Genomic DNA, 20,182 nt, shown 5'->3' on the forward strand with positions numbered 1-20,182 from the left:
CAAGGCTGTGGCAGCAAATTTAACACAGCCTATCTCAAGATCACTTCAGGCGATTAAATTCACTGCAATAGGGTGATCAGTTTGGTCTCAGCACACTAAGGGAAATTCTGAAGTGTTGAAGCTATGCTGTGACCGTGTTCATGAACTGCCTCTCTCTGCTCTTTTAGCAGAGGTGTTAACCTATTGGCTAACCAAGAGGTTAATTCATCTGTAAAAGGAGGTGAGGAGAGATATTCCAGAGTTACACACCTTGCTCAACCTACACAGTACTCTTCTTGGCCATCGTAAAGTTCCAAACTGCTTTGTTGCCCTCTCGGTTTTGTGCCGAGACCAGACACACTCGAACCAGCTGGTGCAGACAAATAAATGGTGACTGCAGATTCACAGAGACCATTGACATAAATCGCTCACAGTGAAGATTTTTAAAATTGGCCTTTTCAAGATTCCGTCAGTGTTTGCAGAGCTTAATTAATTCTGTCCACTTGTGCCTTTAAACTGAAATCAACTTGGCTCTGTAAAAGGGCGTGCTAATCGACCAAATTGTGCCAGTGTAATCAGATCTCGACAAGACTGACGATTAAGAGAGCTCAGGTTCAGTGACGGAGAAAATCCCCTTACTTCCATATGGCTCTGTACCTCTAAATACCCATTGATCCAAATAAATGTCTCGAGTCACATATATGGTACAATTTAACTTACCTGTCGGTATATCAGTAGGGTGGATTCCTGGAAAGGCACTAATGGGTTCTGCAAATAAAATCGACCAACTATTAAACATACATGGCAACACCTTACTACAAGTCTTTCATCTATACAAGAACAACATGCATATATACATCATCTTGGCTGCAGTAAAAACATACCAAGACGTCACAGGAATGTCATCAGGGAAAATTTGACAGTGTGCCAATTAGTAGGTCTTGGTTAAAGCAATAGATTTTAAGGAATGGTACACATTTAAAGGATGCTGCTTGGCCTGCTGTGTACATCCAGTCCCACACTTTGTTATCGTACATTTAAAAACACCCTTGTCTTTCCGGTTACTGCAACCGGGCCACAAAGTCTAGGCTGACACAGTACTGCAGCAGTGCTGTGGTGTCAGACGGACAGTACTGAGGGAGTGCTGCACTATCAGAGGGACAGTACTGAGGGAGTGCCGCACTGTCAGAGGGACAGTACCGAGGGAGGGCCGCTCTGTTAGAGGCACAGTACTGAGGGAGGGCCGCACTGTCAGAGGGACAGTACCGAGGGAGGGCCGCTCTGTTAGAGGGACAGTACTGAGGGAGAGCCGCACTGTCAGTGGGACAGTACTGAGGGAGAGCCGCACTGTCAGAGGGTCAGTACTGAGGGAGGGCCGCACTGTCAGAGGGACAGTACCGAGGGAGGGCCGCTCTGTTAGAGGGACAGTACTGAGGGAGAGCCGCACTGTCAGAGGGACAGTACTGAGGGAGGGCCGCACTGTCAGAGGGACAGTACTGAGGGAGGGCCACACTGTCAGAGGCACAGTACTGAGGGAGGGCCACACTGTCAGAGGCACAGTACTGAGGGAGGGCTGCACTGTCAGAGGGACAGTAGTGGGGGAGGGCCGCACTGTCAGAGGGACAGTAGTGGGGGAGGGCCGCACTGTCAGAGGGAATGTACTGAGGGAGGGCCAACTGTCAGAGGGACAGTACTGAGGGAGGGCCGCACTGTCAGAGGGAATGTACTGAGGGAGGGCCAACTGTCAGAGGGACAGTAGTGAGGGAATGCCGCACTGTCAGAGGGACAGTAGTGGGGTAGTGCTGCACTATCAGAGGGTCAGTACTTGGGGGAATGCTGCACTGTCAGAGGGTCAGTACTGAGGGAGTGCTGCACTATCAGGAGGTCAGTACTGAGGGAGTGCTGCACCGTCAGAGGGTTAGTACCGAGGGAGTGCTGCACTGTCAGACGATCAGTACCAAGGGAGTGCTGTGCTGTCAGACGGTCAGTACCAAGGGAGTGCTGCGCTGTCAGACGGTCAGTACTGAGGGAATGCCACACTGTCAGAGGGTCAGTACTGAGGGAATGCCACACTGTCAGAGGGTCAGTAGAACATAGAACATAGAACAGTACAGCACAGAACAGGCCCTTCAGCCCACAATGTTGTGCCGACCATTGATCCTCATGGATGCACCCTCAAATTTCTGTGACCATATGCATGTCCAGCAGTCTCTTAAATGACCCCAATGACCTTGCTTCCACAACTGCTGCTGGCAACGCATTCCATGCTCTCACAACTCTCTGCGTAAAGAACCTGCCTCTGACATCCCCTCTATACTTTCCACCAACCAGCTTAAAACTATGACCCCTCGTGCTAGCCATTTCTGCCCTGGGAAATAGTCTCTGGCTATCGACTCTATCTATGCCTCTCATTATCTTGTATACCTCAATTAGGTCCCCTCTCCTCCTCCTTTTCTCCAATGAAAAGAGACCGAGCTCAGTCAACCTCTCTTCATAAGATAAGCCCTCCAGTCCAGGCAGCATCCTGGTAAACCTCCTCTGAACCCTCTCCAAAGCATCCACATCTTTCCTATAATAGGGCGCCCAGAACTGGACGCAGTATTCCAAGTGCGGTCTAACCAAAGTTTTATAGAGCTGCAACAAGATCTCACGACTCTTAAACTCAATCCCCCTGTTAATGAAAGCCAAAACACCATATGCTTTCTTAACAACCCTGTCCACTTGGGTGGCCATTTTAAGGGATCTATGTATCTGCACACCAAGATCCCTCTGTTCCTCCACGCTGCCAAGAATCCTATCCTTAATCCTGTACTCAGTTTTCAAATTCGACCTTCCAAAATGCATCACCTCGCATTTATCCAGGTTGAACTCCATCTGCCACCTCTCAGCCCATCTCTGCATCCTGTCAATGTCCCGCTGCAGCCTACAACAGCCCTCTACACTGTCAACGACACCTCCGACCTTTGTGTCGTCTGCAAACTTGCTGACCCATCCTTCAATTCCCTCGTCCAAGTCATTAATAAAAATTACAAACAGTAGAGGCCCAAGGACAGAGCCCTGTGGAACCCCACTCACCACTGACTTCCAGGCAGAATATTTTCCTTCTACTACCACTCGCTGTCTTCTGTTGGCCAGCCAATTCTGTATCCAAGCAGCTAAGTTCCCCTGTATCCCATTCCTCCTGACCTTCTGAATGAGCCTTCCATGGGGAACCTTATCAAATGCCTTACTGAAGTACTGAGGGAATGCCACACTGTCAGAGGGTCAGTACTGAGGGAATGCCGCACTGTCAGAGGGTTAGTGTTGAGGGAGTCATCAACCAATTTCCCTGACAATCTTCACCCTTCAATAAATATCAATACAAAAAATGGACTGCGTGGTCATTATGCTCTTTCTGGGAGCTAGCAGTGCCTGAAGGATCGGTGTGTTTCTTACAACACAAACCCATTTTAATAAATGTGGAGTACTTCAGATGCCCTGAAGTCACTCTCTATTTTGTCCTATGAAATACTGGCTGAACAGATTTTCCTGAATCGCTCACAAGTTGGGCTAATTGTCGGGCAGGCCTGTATTTATTACCTGTCCCTAACTGAAGCTAATTTGAACCACTCAGGCTCCACGGTTAGGGGTGTGTTTATGGGGGTTTGGGGAGTTGAAGATACACCTGTACTGCCAAAAACAAAGTAGAAAATGGCAATATGGCTCAGGTCAGGATCATATATGGCATGGAGAGGCACTTGTAGAATCCCTTCAGTGTGGAAAGAGGCCATTTGGCCCATCCAGCCTGCACCGAATCTCATTACACCCCATCCCCGCGACCAAGCCACCTCAGCTGCACATCTTTGGACTATGGCAAGAAGCCCACGCAGATACCGGGAGGATATGCAAACTCCACACAGCCAGTTGCCTGAAGAGTGGAATAAACCCAGGTCCCTGGCGCTGTGAGGCAGAAGTGCTGACCACTGAGCCACTGTGCCATCCCATGTTGGGAACTCCTGCAATCTATTCTCTGGCTTGCGTACATCGAACGCCATTCACGTCAACACAGCGCCACCCAGAGTTCTGCACTGCTACGTCACGCTCACACATGATCACCATCGCATGGAGATGAAGGGAAGGCAAAAGACGTTGTGTGAGGTGGCTCACCGTTTGATTTGATGGTGCTGAGCTCCAGAGAATAATCTCCGAAAGCTGGTGCAAGGACGGGGAGCGTAAAGAAGAATGCGTTGGACCTAGTTCACACACAATGCCTTCCCCACCCCACGCCACTCCCGCCAAACCCAACCACGAGTGGAGTAACAAGTTAGCTTGCATCTCCTACTCTTTGAATCTTGCAAATATTTTTTCGGCTTCGCTTCAACCTGACTGCACATCTCATTCCACCAAACTCCTCCTTCACAGCAAGGGCTCAGTACTTACGTATACATTGGTCAAGGGACACGTGCGACGCTATGGCGATATCATCAACCGCCAGGTCCTCACTCACATCACTTCCTGCGATGCCTTCGATTATGACCTAGGCACAGAGGGATAGACAGGAGAATGCTGCATCAGATAGAGAGAGAGAGAGGAAAACACCCAGTCTGCAAGCAAAAAGGAAGTGCTGTTGCTCTGCAGCTGCAACATAGGCAGCGAGTTACCTGATAATCAACGTTGTATCCCGGTAGGATGATCTTGCCCTCTTTCCACTTGTCCCCCTGATCTCCCCTCAGTGACCACAGCATCACATCGTTGGTCTTCTTCCTCAGCAGCACCCGTAAGGTGCCAACATTGGCACCACGCATCCGGTACCAGAACACCATGCAACGGTGGCTGTTGATGGGTGGCACCATGGGACTAAGCAACCTGGCACGCTGTCCTTCAGCCATCTTGGTGGCTTCAATCTGCAGGTAATTCCATTTGCCTAAAAGAATGGACAGATATAAAGGGTTCCTGAGAAAAGATGCTCTCTTCGGGGTTGAGTCCAATCAATGTCACTTGGCCTCAGTGCTCTCTCTCTCTCTCGCTCTCTGTCCTCTCTTAAGCCTCCAGAAACACCAAGGCAAGTTGAGTCAATCAATCAGATGACAGAAAACACACCAGTGGGGTGATCCAATTGTCCAAGGGGGTGCCAACTCTGATTGGACATATTTCTGGAGCTTTTAGTCACATGCCTGTAACTGCCCCCCCTCCCCCTCCCACTCAGGCATGCCCAGCTCACCCATTGTCATGGCGCCATACTTTGGGGTCTGTATGGCCGCCAAACAGCCTCATTTGCACATTTTGTGTGATTTAGTTTTATGCTCTTCGCATTTGTGCATGCGTTTTGCGTACACATTAAACAAATCTTTATTTAGCTTCTTCCTCCTGCGCTCCCTGTGGTGTCAGGAGCTGCTCGGTGTCATTACTGAAAAAGCCACCGGCCCCTGCAGGCAATGGCTGTCTGATTTGTAAAAGTATGTGTACAAGTCCCTAACCTTTGCTTCATACCTTCCCCACCCAATGTCAGCTTGGAGTGTGGCATATGGTAGGTATTCACACGTTATGGTTTGAGCCCCAGCTGTCTCGAAAAGGGGAAGTATCACCATTATAAAGATTTTAAAAATTGCTCAAGGCGCAAGACAGCTTCCGGGCATGTGGCGCCTTCTGCATTGTAAGATCATCGTCCTAGAATTCCTACAGTGTGGGGAAAGGCCATTCAGCCCATTGGGTCCATGCCAGCCCTCCGAAGATCGTCCTACCATGTCTCTGTAACCCTGCATTTCCCACGGCTAATCCACCTAGCCTGGACACTATGGGCAATTTAGCACTGCCAATCCGCCTCGACCGCACATCTTTGGACTGTGGGAGGTAACCGGAGGAAACCTCTGCAGACACGGGGAGAACGTACAAACTCCACACAGACAGTCGCCTGGGGGTGGAATCGGACCCAAGTCCCCGGCAGTGTGAGGCAGCAGCGCTAACCTCTGAGCGCGCTGTGCTACCCAAGACATAGCAAGACACTTTGCGGGAGTGTAATTGAAGGGAGTTTTGTCACCAAGCAACATAAAGAGGGGTCAGGGCTGGTGACCCAGAAGCTTAGTCAAGGAGGTAAGTTTTTTTTTTAAGTAGGGCGTTAAAAGGAAGCAGAGAGGATCGGGGAGGGAATTCCAGGACTTCAGGCCTGGCCTGCTAGTCAGGGACTAGAATTGGAGGAGTGCAATAGTTTTGGCGAGTCAATGAGTTGGCGGGGAGTAGGCGCGCGGCGGAATTCGAAAACAATTCTCCGCCTCAGATTGAACTTGTTAGGGCTATGGCTGAGTCAGGTAAGATTGGCCTCAGTTCCGCTGGACTCGGGAGCGATAATTCAGGCAGGCTTCCAGTCCATTTTTAATCATCGCTCACTTCAACAACGTAAGGTCGGAGGGTAACAGAGGCCGGCAGAACCGACACCCACAAACAGAAAGATGAGCAAACAGGAGTCAGCCAGTGAGCTGTGCCTCCTACAGGGGGGAGTCTGGAACTGCAGGGGGAGGTCACCCGTGCCAGGGTTTAACATCGCGCTGTGTTGGCTGACCTGTGCTGTGCGCCTGGTTCAGCCCAACATCTTCGGGCTTGGAGATGCCAGAATGGACCGTCCACTTAAACGCAGCCGATGGGTCATGCGTCCATCCGCAGAGCTCGTTGTCACGCGATTCCCCGAAACTGCAGTTGAAGCCTTCGATGCCAGACTGGATTTCTAGAAAGCCAGGAAACAAATTTCCCGAGAGGAGACATGTTCAGTCATTCATTCTACTTCTGTTCTGCAACACCCCCTCCCCTCACACTGCTGTCAGACAAGCGAGACATCGATGGCAGGCAATCTTATTGATAACCAAGATGACGTAAGGCCTCACACCTCTGTCACAGTAACACCGAAAGTGTAGAATAAGGTAGTAGGGCCTTGGTTAGTGTTGTGGAACAGAGAGACCTAGGGGTTCAGATACATAAATCTTTGAAACATGCGTCGCAATAACATAGGGTGGTTAAGAAGGCTTTAGCAAGCTTGTCTTCATTGCTCCGACCTTTGAGTACAGGAGCTGGGACATTAGGTTGAAGTAGTACAGGACATTGGTGAGGCCTCTTCTGGAGCACTGTGCCCATTTTTGGTCGCTTTGTTCTAGGAAGGATATTATTAAGCTGGAGAGGGTTCAGAAAAGATTTAGCACAGCGTTGTCAGGAATGAAGGGTTTCAGTGATAAGGAGAGGCTGGATAGATTAGATTAGATTCACTACAGTGTGGATTTGGACTGTGGGAGGAAACCGGAGCACCCGGATGAAACCCATGCAGACAACGTGCAAACTCCACACAGACAGTTGCCCTGAGGCTGGAATTGAACCTGGGTCCCTGGTGCTGTGAGGCTGCATTGCTAACCACTGAGCCACCGTGCTGCCCCGTGGTGGTCCTTATCACTCTACTGGCTGGCACTTCTTCAATGGAGTGGAGGAGGTTGAAAGGTGACCTCAACAGAGACTTATAAAATCATGAGGGCCATAGATAAGGTGAGAAGCAAGGGTCTTTTCCCTGGTTGGGGAGAGGGGGATGAGCGGCCTCTGGTTCAAAGCCAGAGGGGATATTTTTAAGGTGAGAGGAGACAGATTTAAAAAGGACATGGGGGTGACTTTTTTTTCACTCAGAGAGTGGTTCATGTTCATGTGTGGAATGAGCTGCCAGAGGAAGTGGTAGATGCAGGTACAGTTCCAACGTTTAAAAGCCATTTGGACAGGTACATGAACAGGCAAGGTTTGGAGTGATAATAAAATGTGAGGCTGGATGAACACAGCAGGCCAAGCAGCATCTCAGGAGCACAAAAGCTGACGTTTCGGGCCTAGACCCTTCATCAGAGGAGTGATATGGGCTAAATGCTGACATGGGGGATTAGTTTAGATTGGGTTCGAGGTCGGCATGGACTGGGTGGACCGAAGGGTCTGTTTTTGTGTTGTATGACTCGAAAAGGTGATGAGTATTGGTGTGCATTTAATGAGAAGGGAGATAAATATGAGAGACATGTTAAAGGTCATTATGATATGGCGAGATGAGGAGACTCAGTAGAGCATAAACATTTGCACAAACCAAAGGGACTGAATGGCATGTCTGTGTGACAGACGTTCCGCACACACCTACGTGACACTCACTTCCGTACACAGAGCACTTTCCACAAAATCTGTGTGCCCGGTGGGCCAGAATTTTGGCGGTGGCGGGGGGGGGGGGTCAGAAAGAATTTGTGAGCCTTTAAAAATGGCAGTGGGGGCATGTGTGGGGATCAGCATCTGGATTTCGAGGACCTGTCCTCATTTCCGACAGATCCGATTTTAATTCTTGTTGCAGGGGAATGGACTCACGCAGAGGGGATTCTTGAACTGACGAGGGCTGTTGGAACTTAGTGCTGAGTTCAAAGGTACCTCATTCCAGTTATTCCTACAACACTGGGATCATGAATTGAAGCACTTTGAAGGGTGGCTAATATCTGTATAAATGTCAGTGGTTGAACTCTATTAATTAGCTCAATGCTAAAAACCTTTGAAAAAAAAGGCTGAAATGAGAGTTAAAAAAGGCATCTTATAGAATAATAGGGTTGACAGACTATCTGTGTGAGTTTGGAGCCACATTGCTATCTAGCTGTTCAGTTTCAAAAATATCCTGGGTTGATAATTCCACAAGGGCGATTATTATTATTATTGCCATTACAAATGCTTGGCTGAGTTTCAAATGCTATCATTATTGCACGGGATATTCTTGGTTCACAGTTTGATTGAAAATGTAACAAGGCATTAAAAATGCGGCTGCTTTTGATGTCAGGTCCAAATAGAGATAAGTTTATTTTAGTAAGGAGATTTGAATGGTTGACAAAAATAGGAGGGGTTTATTTCGCAAATAAGTATGTAGTAGTGAAAACTGCGCTAGATTACAAGAAGTACTTATTTTCCAATCACACCAGGGTCCCTGGGATCTGCCCATGTGAATGCAGGGTGAGTTGCTCTGGAGGTAACACTGGAGTTATCGGTGGCAGTGGTGGTGTGGGTGTAGCACGAATTGGAATGGAGAAAGGTGGGATGGATGGGGGCATGAATGGGAATGGAAGTGGCTGGGAGAGATGGGTGAAATAGTAAAGGACTAACACATGCTTTCAAACCAGGCCACCTTGGTACACACCCGCACCCTGTGACCACCCAGGATTTCCTTCTGGGATCACAAAATTGGATCTAACAGGTCCCTTACTGGCTGAGTCCATCTGTCATATAGGGAGACCGCTCGCCTTAGAGGCATAGGTTCGGCCTTCAGTGTCAAATTGAAGCATTCACGGGTCAGGTAGAAAAGCAGCTAACTGGAGATTTAAAGCTCCATCTACCGATCTATCAAAGTATCTTAGTCCCAGGCTCACACTCTCCACTTTTATGGACTTTCTTTGCAGTGGGAGTGCCCATGCAATGGCTGTGGCCACATCCTGCTCTCTCAGAATCAAATAGCCAGGATTACAAAAAGAATTGCCTCACAATTAGCTGTGACAGCAAACTTGCAAGCAGTTGTCCACACACAAAACAACAGTCTATAATAACTATCCCCTTCCTCACCGATTAACTTCTCATAGTTTGATGATTAACGCCTAAATAAAATGGGCGAGAGTTAGACCTTGTCACACAGAATTGTGTGCTCAGCAAATGTCTTAAGATCAAACCTTTCAGTGGATACACTCCCCTAATCAAGTACAAAATTTTGCAAAGACACTTAAGGCAAACATAATCCCTTAGTGGTTAAAACTTTAAAAGAAATAAGTTTGAAAGTGATTTTTAAAAAATTTGAATGCATCCGTTCAGTCAATTTATATTCTTTTCTTAATAGCATGGAGGTAACAGACGCTGGGTTTGAGCAATCCCGAGCTGGGGGTGGTCTCATCTAGTCAGCAACGAGGTGAGGAAGTGGCGAGACGGAGTTGGCACATAGGAAAATAAAATGTCTCGAAGGAGACGAGCCGACAGCTTTGTAATAGTGGAGGGCATCTCTAGCTCTGACAACCAATGTTCAAATCCAAGACCTGCTTGTGATGGAACATGTACAGGAAAACATGCAGTACCATGCACAGGAGAGGTGGTTAGCTCATTTGGCTTGATTGGCCAGCTTGCAATGAAGAGGGAGGCCAACAGCCTGGGTTCCCTTCCTGCACTGGCTTACGTTACTACGAAGGACTCTCCTTCTCAACCTCTCCCCTTGCCTGAGGCATGGTGACCCTCAGGTTAAACCGTCACCTGTTGTCTCTCTGTAATGACGGTGTGCAACTAGTGTACCTTTACCACTGAAGGCCTATTTTTGGATTTATTTTTAATTGATCAAGCATACTGAACTGCGCGCTAAATGTACAATTCTTTTCTGTTCTTCATCACTGAAGACGCAGTGTGCTGTTATACAGTCATAGAGTGATAAAGTCACACAGCTTGGAAACAGACCCTTCAGCCCAACCAGTCCATGTCAAATGTGTTCCCAAACCAAACTAGTCCCTGAGATAGTAGGAACTGCAGATGCTGGAGAATTGAGACATCCAGGGCTGAATGGACACAGCAGGCTAAGCAGCATCATAGGAGCAGGAAGGCTGACATTTCGGGCCTAGATCCTTCTTCACAAGGCCCGAAACGTCAGCTTTCCTGCTCCTTTGATGCTGCTTGGCCTGCTGTGTTCATCCAGCTCTACACCTCGTTGTCCCAAACTAGTCCCTGCCTGCATTTGGCCAATATCCCTCTAAACCTTTCCTATTCTTGTACTTTACTGCCACTTTGTCTGGCAGTTCAGTTCACACACCAAACCACACTCTGTGTAAAAAAGTTGCCCCTCATGTCCTTTTTATATCTTTCTCTTCTCAGCTTACAAATATGTCCCAAGCTTTGAACTTCCCCACTTTAAGGAAAGAACTTCTTGCTAATTGCCTTATCTATACCCCTCACGATTTTGTAAATCTCGATAAGGTTACCCCTCAGCCTCCTACACTCCAGTGTAAAAAGTCCCAGCTTATCCAGCCTCTCCTTATAACTCAAACCCTCCATTCCCTGGCAATATCCTGGTAACTCTTTTCTGAAGGCTCTTAAACTAAATAACATCCTTGCTATAGCAGAGTGACCAGGACTGCACATATCCTATTTTGGATGATTGTCCCAGTGTTTCTTTGGATCAGTGACCGAGGTTTCTCTTGATTCCTGCTCATGTTTCTCTCAATTACAGCCCAAGTGCTTCACTCAGTTTCTGGCCAGTGTTTCTCTGTACTATCTATCCAGTGTTGCTCTGCATTACTGTCCTGCTCAAAGCTGACAAAAAAAAACTTGCTTCTGTAGATTGCAGCAAAGAAAGAAACAATTCAACACATCCCTCGACTTATGTGCCTTTTTTTTATACTTCCTTCTCCCGAGAATCATTGAAAATCATTAAATCTGAAATAAACGATGGAGAGCGGTCATATTGCTGCCATAATGTTCATGGAAGCACTGAACTTACCAATTATATGAGGATTGGCCATGCAGGATGGGTCATCCTCACTGGCGCACGGAGCCTCTGTGGCATTCTCTCCAACCCACTGTGTGGAGACAACGGTGGCAACAGATGTGGTGGTTGCTGGAAGAACAAAGCAGTTCAGGTGAGGTTACAGGCAAAGTTGGCACTTCAATATTATATCACATTTCAATCTGCAAAGCCTGGGCGAGACATCATGTGCTAGAGAAGAGGGTTAGAAAGTGCAGCTTTATCGAGGCTCACCATGACCTCAGGGCAGTCCACAACCAGCGAATTATTTTTTGCTGAAGATTGGGTAAGCCTGGGCACGGGGTGAGGTTAATGACCGGGAAGGGAGCTGCTCAGCCAATCTGAAATTCCACACTGACCTGTGCTTCTGTGGCACCCTTGATGTAACAGGACACCTGAAGCCATTTCACTAGAGTGCTATCTGACAAAGTTTGAGACCTAACGTAAGACATCAGGACTGGCAGAAAACCTGGTCAAAGTGGTAGGTCTTATGGACTTTCTTAATGGAGGAGAGAGCTGTAGAAAAGAGTGGTTTTGGGAAGGAAGTCTAGAACTTTGGGGCCCAGGGACTTCAAGACACACCAATGAATGTTGGGGCTACAGAAGTAGATGTGCAGGAGAGATTTTAGAAGGTTGTAGCACCAGTGGAGACAATGTAATTGGAGGAATATGTACTTCAATGCATCAGTGCCTGACAGCTCAGCCCAGGATTTCTCATTTTGATTAACCTTTCTGCAAATGCATTTTACATAAACCTTGCCTGGACCTTAAAATTAATTACATTATAAACTACTCCCCGACAGATTGACAAATTATCTTCCCTTTGCAACTGGGCGAGATTAGTGCAAATCTGCTCCATACAAATTTTCCAGTTATGCAAATAGACCTTCATAATTGTAAATGTTATTGGGAGGCAATGACACACACACACACACACACACACACACACACACAGTCCGTGACCAATCTAGAACACAAGGAGCCCTGCAAAACAGAATGTAGTTTTAAAAAATGATGTCTGGCCTGAATCTCTACTTCAAGACATGAAGGAAAGACAGAATAAAAAGATCAGTTAGCATTCTGGATAATGTTTACTGTTCTATTTTGGAACAACATTATTATAAAAATGAATGAATTGCTTTCTTTCTTGCTCCAACTTGGCACACTTTCAAAACATGACTGCAACAAATCATTTCGTGATCACAATAGCTTTTTAAAATTCCTCAAAGGCTTTGCTTTAAATCACCGCTAAAAGCAATCTCCTGCCAGTTTCCCAGAATATCTGATCCAATTGATCTGGGTTCAGTAACACACATTACACCTCCTAATAAAGTAATGGGACAAAAAGCAGAAAGCACTAGCTGATTGAAACAGCACATAATCCAGGCTGATGCTTCAATGCAGTACTGAGGGATTGCTGCAGTTTCAGGAGGTGGGCCAGCAAAGTGAGGCATATGCTAAGCTTTTCAGGCAGGTGTGAAAGATTCTGAATCACAGTACCAAAACCAGGAGACTTTGTCATTGATATCCTGGCCAATATTCAACCCTCTACTAACATCACTACCACAGATTAGCTGACCCTATCTCATCTGTGGGATCTTACTGAGCACAAACTGGTTTCTCTACTGTCTCTGTTATGCATCAAAAAATACTCAATTGTCTATGAAATGTTTTGGGTTGCTGTGCAGTTTTGAAAGGGGTGAGTCTTATGATCCCAGCCTATGCTAACACCAGATCTTAGAAGGAAACCTGACTTGTCAGATCTTAACTTTGTTTTGCTTTTCAGAACCAAGGAGGTCAGTTGCAAACAGCATTCACACGAGTCTGCCTCTGTACTTTTAACGCAAGGTGTAAAGCCATTTATTAAGCCAGAAAAACGGGAATTACATTACACAAGATAAATGAAGGTTGCAAAGATTTCATTACAGATATCAGAAAAAGAGAGATCAACAGATATCAAATTCACACTACTTCTTTCATCCCTGCAAACATCCAAACTTCAGTGAAGAGTTACCAGTATCTCTGCACTAAGGCTCTTTGCTCAGAGTCAGACTGGTATAGCTGCTACCAGTTTCATTTCAGAAAATTTCTGTGCAGTCACCAGATATTTTCTCTCTTCAGCTAGTGTCTCCCCCAAGACCCCTAAATCAAACTGCAGACTAAAATCACAATGGCATTAGCTTTAAGAGGATCTACATGAGTTCACTCAATCCAATATCTCTACAATCCTTCACTCTCTGGCCTACACCACACACACACTGACTGACTTTTTGGATTGTTCTGCCTTTTTCTTATGTCATTGTACCCCTGTCACTAAGCAGAAGCATGATTCACCTCAAGGGTTTGAAGACTCATCAAAATGTATCTGACCATTAAGAACCTCCAGACTTCCCACCACCAACCCACAGGGGCGCTCAAAAAACAAAACTAAACCTCCTCCTTAATTTACAAAAAATAAAGTATGAAGTCAAATTATACATTGTACATTGTTCTGAGCAGGGAGAATATTGCCTTGGAGGAACATAAAGAATGGCTCTTTGTCCAACAGTCTGTGAAGTAGTTGATGCCAATTATTTTAACCAAAACGTCGCCCCACAACACACTGCTAGAGCCTGGGTTCTGCTCCATGCCGATTGACAGCATCCTTTGTAAATAGTCAAGGTCCTGACTCACAGATTAATTAAAACAAAATGATTAAATGGTATTGCCAGCTTTACTTTTCTCCAGTTTCTGGTTCGCTTGCAGAGCTCTGAGAAGCTGTGCTGAAATTTACAGCTTCAGCTGTCATGTTCCATTCTGCAGACCATCAGTTTGAACTCCGGGAGTCAAAGGCATTGTATCCCGACTGGACAATTGGCAACAGCTCCCAAAGTGTAACAATGCATGCGCGGCACAAATCACCCTCTTGTCTGTAACGTGGTTTGGGATGTCAGAGGTTCCGAAAGATCCTGCAAACGCTGGCCTTTTCTTTAAATCCCATGGAAGCTTGGCCACCAATCAGCAGGAAGTAGAGACGAGGTGACATTGTGTCGTCGAGGGCATTAGAAGAGAACATGTCGTGTATCACATCACAGCCGCATTGTCAGTAACCGGCACCAACAGGGGACCTCAGAGAGAGGAATATGTGGAATTTACAAGTCAGGAGCAGCTCAACAGGCCCTTGTCAAGGTCTATTCCCCACATGTGCACTGACCCCTCTCTCATTTGCAAATCCCCGTATTCCCATCTCCTTCACGTAGTCATCTAGCTTCAATTTCAACTCCCTGTGGATATGGTTTCTGTATTCATAGAAGGTCATAGAATCCTACAGTGTGGAAACAGGCCCTTTGGCCCAACAAGTCCACACCGATCCATTCCCCTATAACCCACCTAATCTCCACAGCCCTGAACACTATGGGTAATTTAACGTGTTCTCCTGCGGCAGTAGATTGCATATTCATAGAATCATACTCTACAGAAGCAAATCTTTAGTCTGTCAACTCCGTGCTGCCAAAAATATATACCAGTCCCACTTTACCCAGACCAGGCCCGTTGCACTGAATGTTATGGTGTTTCAAGCGTGTGTCCGGGTACTTTTCAAAGGCTGCGAGAATTTCCGTCCATATTCTCCAATCAGCCACGCTATACTGTGAGCCTCGTTCTGGTCTCCTCCAAAAACAGAAAGATCTTCTCCAACTCTATCCAATCGAACCCTTCCACAATTCTGAAGAGCTCTGACTAGTCGTCAACAGCCTTGCATCAGAGAATTGAGCTCCAGACTTTTCCGCCCTTCGGGATAATTGCACTCTCTGTTCCGGTAGCATTCTTGGCAATCTGTTATTATATTTTTATCAGTGCCTCTTTGCAGAGAAGAGAGGAAAGTCTCAGTTTAGGTAGAATCATGATTATAGAGAGAACAAAAAGCCAGCGAGATATTTTTCCACCGCATAGTTTGTCATCCGTGTCTTAATCAGCATGATGTGGAGGAGGACGGAGAGCTATATTTTGCTCATTATCGAAGGAATCATGACTATGGTGTGGGGGTGGGTGGTAAGGAAGCAGGGACGGGAGAGGAGGCTGGCAGATATGAGCTAACGAGAGAGTGAAAGTAAAGAAAAATAGGGAGAGATGAAAGCTGGGAAAGGCAGAGATTATTCCAGGATCTGGCGAGCTATCATTAGGAATCTTCCCAGTCAGCTCAGATGGCATTGGGCAGTGTAATCATCAGCAGATGTCTGGGCCTTTCACGCTGAATGCTAACTAAATGAGGCCACAAGGCTGGCCTGCATTGCGTGTGGTGCCTTGTGACGTCTTGGTAAACAAACGAACGAGATCCCTCCCTAGTGCGGTGTCCTTGTGGGGAATATTGCCGTGTCGTGATATTCCTTCCTTCAGCAGGGGAGAGCAATGAGAGAGGTCGGTTCGCGAAATATCCAACTTTGCCCCTCCAATGCTGATTGTGAACAGACCCTCTTGCTTGACATCTCCCTGCATCGGCATCTAAAGAGGCTGAGCATTTGAGATGTGGTTTCAGCAAGCCTTTGCCCACGCCTCCCAAACATCTGGCGAACAGCTCCCAGGCATAAACTGCCTTTATTTCAAGAAGAGGGAAATCACAATTACCAATTCAGAAGGGAGAGCCAAACTGCAAACACAAATTGCAAGAGTCCGGGACACACTCTCGCTCTCTGTGAGTCCATCTCCGCCATGCAACTGTCAAGAGATTAATTTCACACAATCCTTTTGCGAGGTCTCTACATTTATCAAAAAGCTAAGCTCCGCATCTGGATTATTTGGTTCAGGATCATTTAACAACTTGAAGTATTTTTCTGCAACATTTCTTGGCGTGAGTGTGCCAAACTATTGCATGTGTGCGTGTGCATGTGTGTGGGGTCACACATGGAGACACCAGTGAATCAACCAGCAACTAGGGCCTTTCTATCTCCATCTCCCTTGCCAGGCATTTGCTTAAGCTGTAGCTCTTTGATCAAGCACGGCTTGGGCATTCAGAGGCCACATTGCGTGGCTTGGCATCGAGCTTGGTTTGGAAACACTCCTGCGAAACGCCTCTTGGTGTTTCGCTACACTGAAGGCGCTACACAAATGCAAAGTTGGCACCAAAGCCAGATGTCCTTTCTAAAACAAAAGCCAGAAGATGCTGGAAGTACTCAGTAGCAGCTCTACTTCGGAAAGTTGTCGGGCCTGATAAGTTCGGAGTATTTTCTCTGTGCGGTGTGGTCATTCTGGACAGACTGCTGGTGAAGTGAGCAAATTGGTCACTGAATGCGATAACGCGTAAGTGCGGATCTCAGGCTGAGTGCGATCGTGCGGAGATTGTGTGTTAGTTTGAGCACTGGAATGAATGGGTATGACTTGATTCAGAATACTATAGTGAGCATTTGAGATTGTGGGCCTGAAGATTGTGTATTGTGAAAATATTGACGTGAGTGGGTGAGACTGAAAGTAAACAAGGCTATGAATGAGTCAGAATACATGAATGTCAGCAAAAGTTTATGAATGCATGACTGATATCAATCAAGATCTCACAAAGATGAAATCTATCAAAGTTGCGAAACGGAATCTGGGGCTAAAGATCAGGTCACTGATCTTGGCTGTGCTACTCCACTAGAAAATCACAGCGATTCATTGCCTTGGTGTAGACAGACAAGGCACAGATGTTATACACAGACACACATACTCACACACACAGACATGTACAGACACACACACATACATACATACATACACACGTACAGGCACACATGCACGTGCACACACAGGCAGACACATACAGACACATATACACACACAAACTCACACATAAACTGACATACACACACATAAACACACACACACAGACACAGACACACACAGACATACCACACACATAGACATACCACACACACACAAACATACACACAGACATACACATAAACACAGACACACACAGACACACACAGACACACACACACACACACACACACACACACACACACACACACACACACACACGACAGGTTTGGAAATACACCTACCCATTAAATCACAGCCCTGTAGTTCAAAGCGCATCCCAATTCCGGCGGGGGTCCATCTCTCTGGATACACTCGGACAAAGCGTGCAGGAACGGGATCAAATCGGCGGATCTCAGGAGTGTCGTAGTTGTTGTTCCCTTCAAACATCTGAGGATGATGCAGAGAGGCAGATTGAATAAAACTGACCAAAGAACCACCATAGGTTTCTGTGTCAGCAACTACAAATAGATTTCTCCACTGAAGTAAACAAGATGGTAACTTAAATCCTTTAACTGGAACTAAAGAAAGACTTGCATTTCTTTAATAACTTCCTCTGTCAGAGCAGTGTAGTCCCTGTTGTAAAGCAGGAAGCAATGCAGCCAATTTGCACAATGCAAGCTCCCACAGGAACAGTAAAACAGAGGTCGACATAATCTGTTTTAGTAATAAATTCCAGTCTTTTATTTTCATTTGCTCACGAGATGTGGGCTTCACCAGCCTGTCCAGCACTTATTACCCACCCCCAGGAGACAACCACGTTGCTGTGGGTCTGGAGTCACATGTAGGTCAGACCAGGTAAGGACAACAGGTTTCCTTTTCGACAGGACATTGGTGAATCCAATAGACTTTTACAACAATTGACAACAGTCGTCATCAGATTGGCCTTTTTCAAAAGGAAAAAACAAACTCAACCTCCGCCTGCTGCCAGAGTGGGATTCAAACCCATGTCACCTGAGCATTCATTTGTACGTGTGGGTTGCTGGCCATGTAATTATTAGCTCAGTGATATTACCACTATACCATCACCTCTGGAGAGCTGATGCCTGCTCAAAATGAAGGCAAGGTGTTTTTAAGATGCACCCAAGAGGGTGAGTGGGGGCTGAGGTCTCACAAGAGACCTTAGCGCAGCTCGGCAACGCCAGTCCGGAACAAATCGTGGGGGTGGAGATAAAAAAACCAGAAGAACTGCCAGATGATAGAGGTCAGAACCAAAAATGGAAAATTGCTGGAAAGGCTCAGTGGGCCTGGCAGTGTCTGTGGAGAGAAATCATGAGTTAATGTTTCGGGTCTGGTGACCCTTCCTCAAAACTGATGATAGCTGGGAAAAGCTTGGTTATTTTTGTTTTGCACAGGAGGTAGATTTGGGGGAGGGTGGGTGAGGAGTAAAATGATAGTTGGAGATGGAGTCCAAAGAAGAAGGACAGTGGACAGACTTAGGAACGGATTATGGTTGGCCAAGGAGAATGAATAGGTGGAGCGGGGTTTTCTCTATGGTGTTCCAGCCAACGCCCATCCCCTCAACTATCATCAGTAAAATAAAAAATGCAATATGTCTGGTCATTTATCGTGGGTCTGTTTGTGGGAGCTTACTGTGCACGCATTGGCTGCTATCCTTCACACCTTACAGCAGCGATTGAGAACCTGAGAGAGGCTGTAGATACACAAGATGCTCTATCTTCTCTTGTTTTTGTTTTGGCATGTGGTGGAAATGCAAATGTTACAAACCGCTCTGAATATTTCATTTGTCACGTCGCCCTGAGCTAGAAGTTGTAAATTAAGTCAACTGAAAACAAATGCAATAAATTGTTAATTGCTGAAAAAAAAGCTCGACTGGCAATATGTTTTTGTTTCTCCCCTTCTCTGATAATGAGAAAATATGTTTCCTAATACATAAAGAGTACTTGGATTGTTTTTCTCCCTCTCGTTTTCTCTTCTGTTGTTCCCTTCTTGGCTTGGAGTCTTGCTCCTCACAGTCACACAACGGGGAACATGGAATAGTGCAAAAGGAGGCCATGTGACCCATCCAGCCACTGCTAACTCTCTGAAAGAGTCAGAAGCTCCATTCCTGTGCCATGGCCTTGCAATGATCAATGCTGGGGATCTGCTTCCATTGCTCATCCGGGCACAGCACTCCAGCTACGGCTGTGCACAATCTGCACAGACTCAACTGTTCCTGACTGCTTGTCGGTCACCAACAGCAGCTTACATTCTCAATCGGCATCAGTTCTACCGCAGTCGATATCAGTGAGGGAAGAAAACGCCAAACTGCCAGGGGCAACTTTTCCCAGTCTGTGATGGGAGCTCTATAGGCTTTCAGCAACACTGCCTCCTTAGGGTAGACAGGTACAGACTGAGCCTGGAAGACGTGGCAAGTTTCCACTTTGATTTTGTGTATTACCATTCAGGTCAACTTTGTGTATTCCCTATCTTCAGGCCTCAACATCCCTCAGGATGTAGAGAGCACACTTTAGTGCTTAATGGTACAGGCATGAGCACTCGACAATACAGTTCGAGATGCCAGGGACAGCTGTCACTGATCCTTTTCCCTGCACACAGGTTACAAAACCAGGCATATCATTTCAATTACCAGAAAGGAGGCAGATTGTGCAGGTGAAGATTCCAAGCCACCTTCCCACTTAGCATTCAGATTGCGCAAAAATCATTCAATTAATTTAACGTGGCAGGGCTGAACAGTCTGGACGAAATAAAGTGCCCACTGTCAAATCTTTGCATTGACTTAGTATGTGAGTGGGCTTGTTGATGACGGTGCTTAGATGTGACAACTCGCAGTGGTCCAAGCGTCCTCTAAATCTCAACATTTAGAAGACCTGCACATCAGGCATCGCAGTTGAGTAGCTGTTGGAATACAGGTGATGTCCTACAAAACTAGGTCTCCTCTCCTCTCCTCTCACCTTCCCTAACTTCCCTCAT

At 46.5% G+C, this 20,182-nt stretch overlaps 1 protein-coding gene across 5 annotated transcripts in view; it reads right to left on the reverse strand.

Moving 5' to 3' along the window:
- The window catches only part of LOC125453863 (neuropilin-2-like), a 99,766-nt gene that overhangs the window by 18,788 nt on the left and 60,796 nt on the right, over positions 1 to 20,182 (reverse strand). For all 5 annotated transcript variants that reach the window (XM_048533937.2, XM_048533936.2, XM_048533939.2 and 2 more), the window contains 6 exons: positions 17,494 to 17,638; positions 11,456 to 11,572; positions 6,515 to 6,676; positions 4,620 to 4,882; positions 4,399 to 4,495; positions 700 to 747 (listed from right to left, as the gene is read on the reverse strand). In XM_048533937.2, the coding sequence (XP_048389894.2) occupies positions 700 to 747; positions 4,399 to 4,495; positions 4,620 to 4,882; positions 6,515 to 6,676; positions 11,456 to 11,572; positions 17,494 to 17,638 (832 nt within the window). The remainder of the gene's footprint in view (positions 1 to 699; positions 748 to 4,398; positions 4,496 to 4,619; positions 4,883 to 6,514; positions 6,677 to 11,455; positions 11,573 to 17,493; positions 17,639 to 20,182) is intronic.

The sequence above is a fragment of the Stegostoma tigrinum genome, chromosome 7, assembly GCF_030684315.1.
Source record: "Stegostoma tigrinum isolate sSteTig4 chromosome 7, sSteTig4.hap1, whole genome shotgun sequence".
Taxonomy (NCBI): Eukaryota; Metazoa; Chordata; class Chondrichthyes; order Orectolobiformes; family Stegostomatidae; genus Stegostoma; species Stegostoma tigrinum.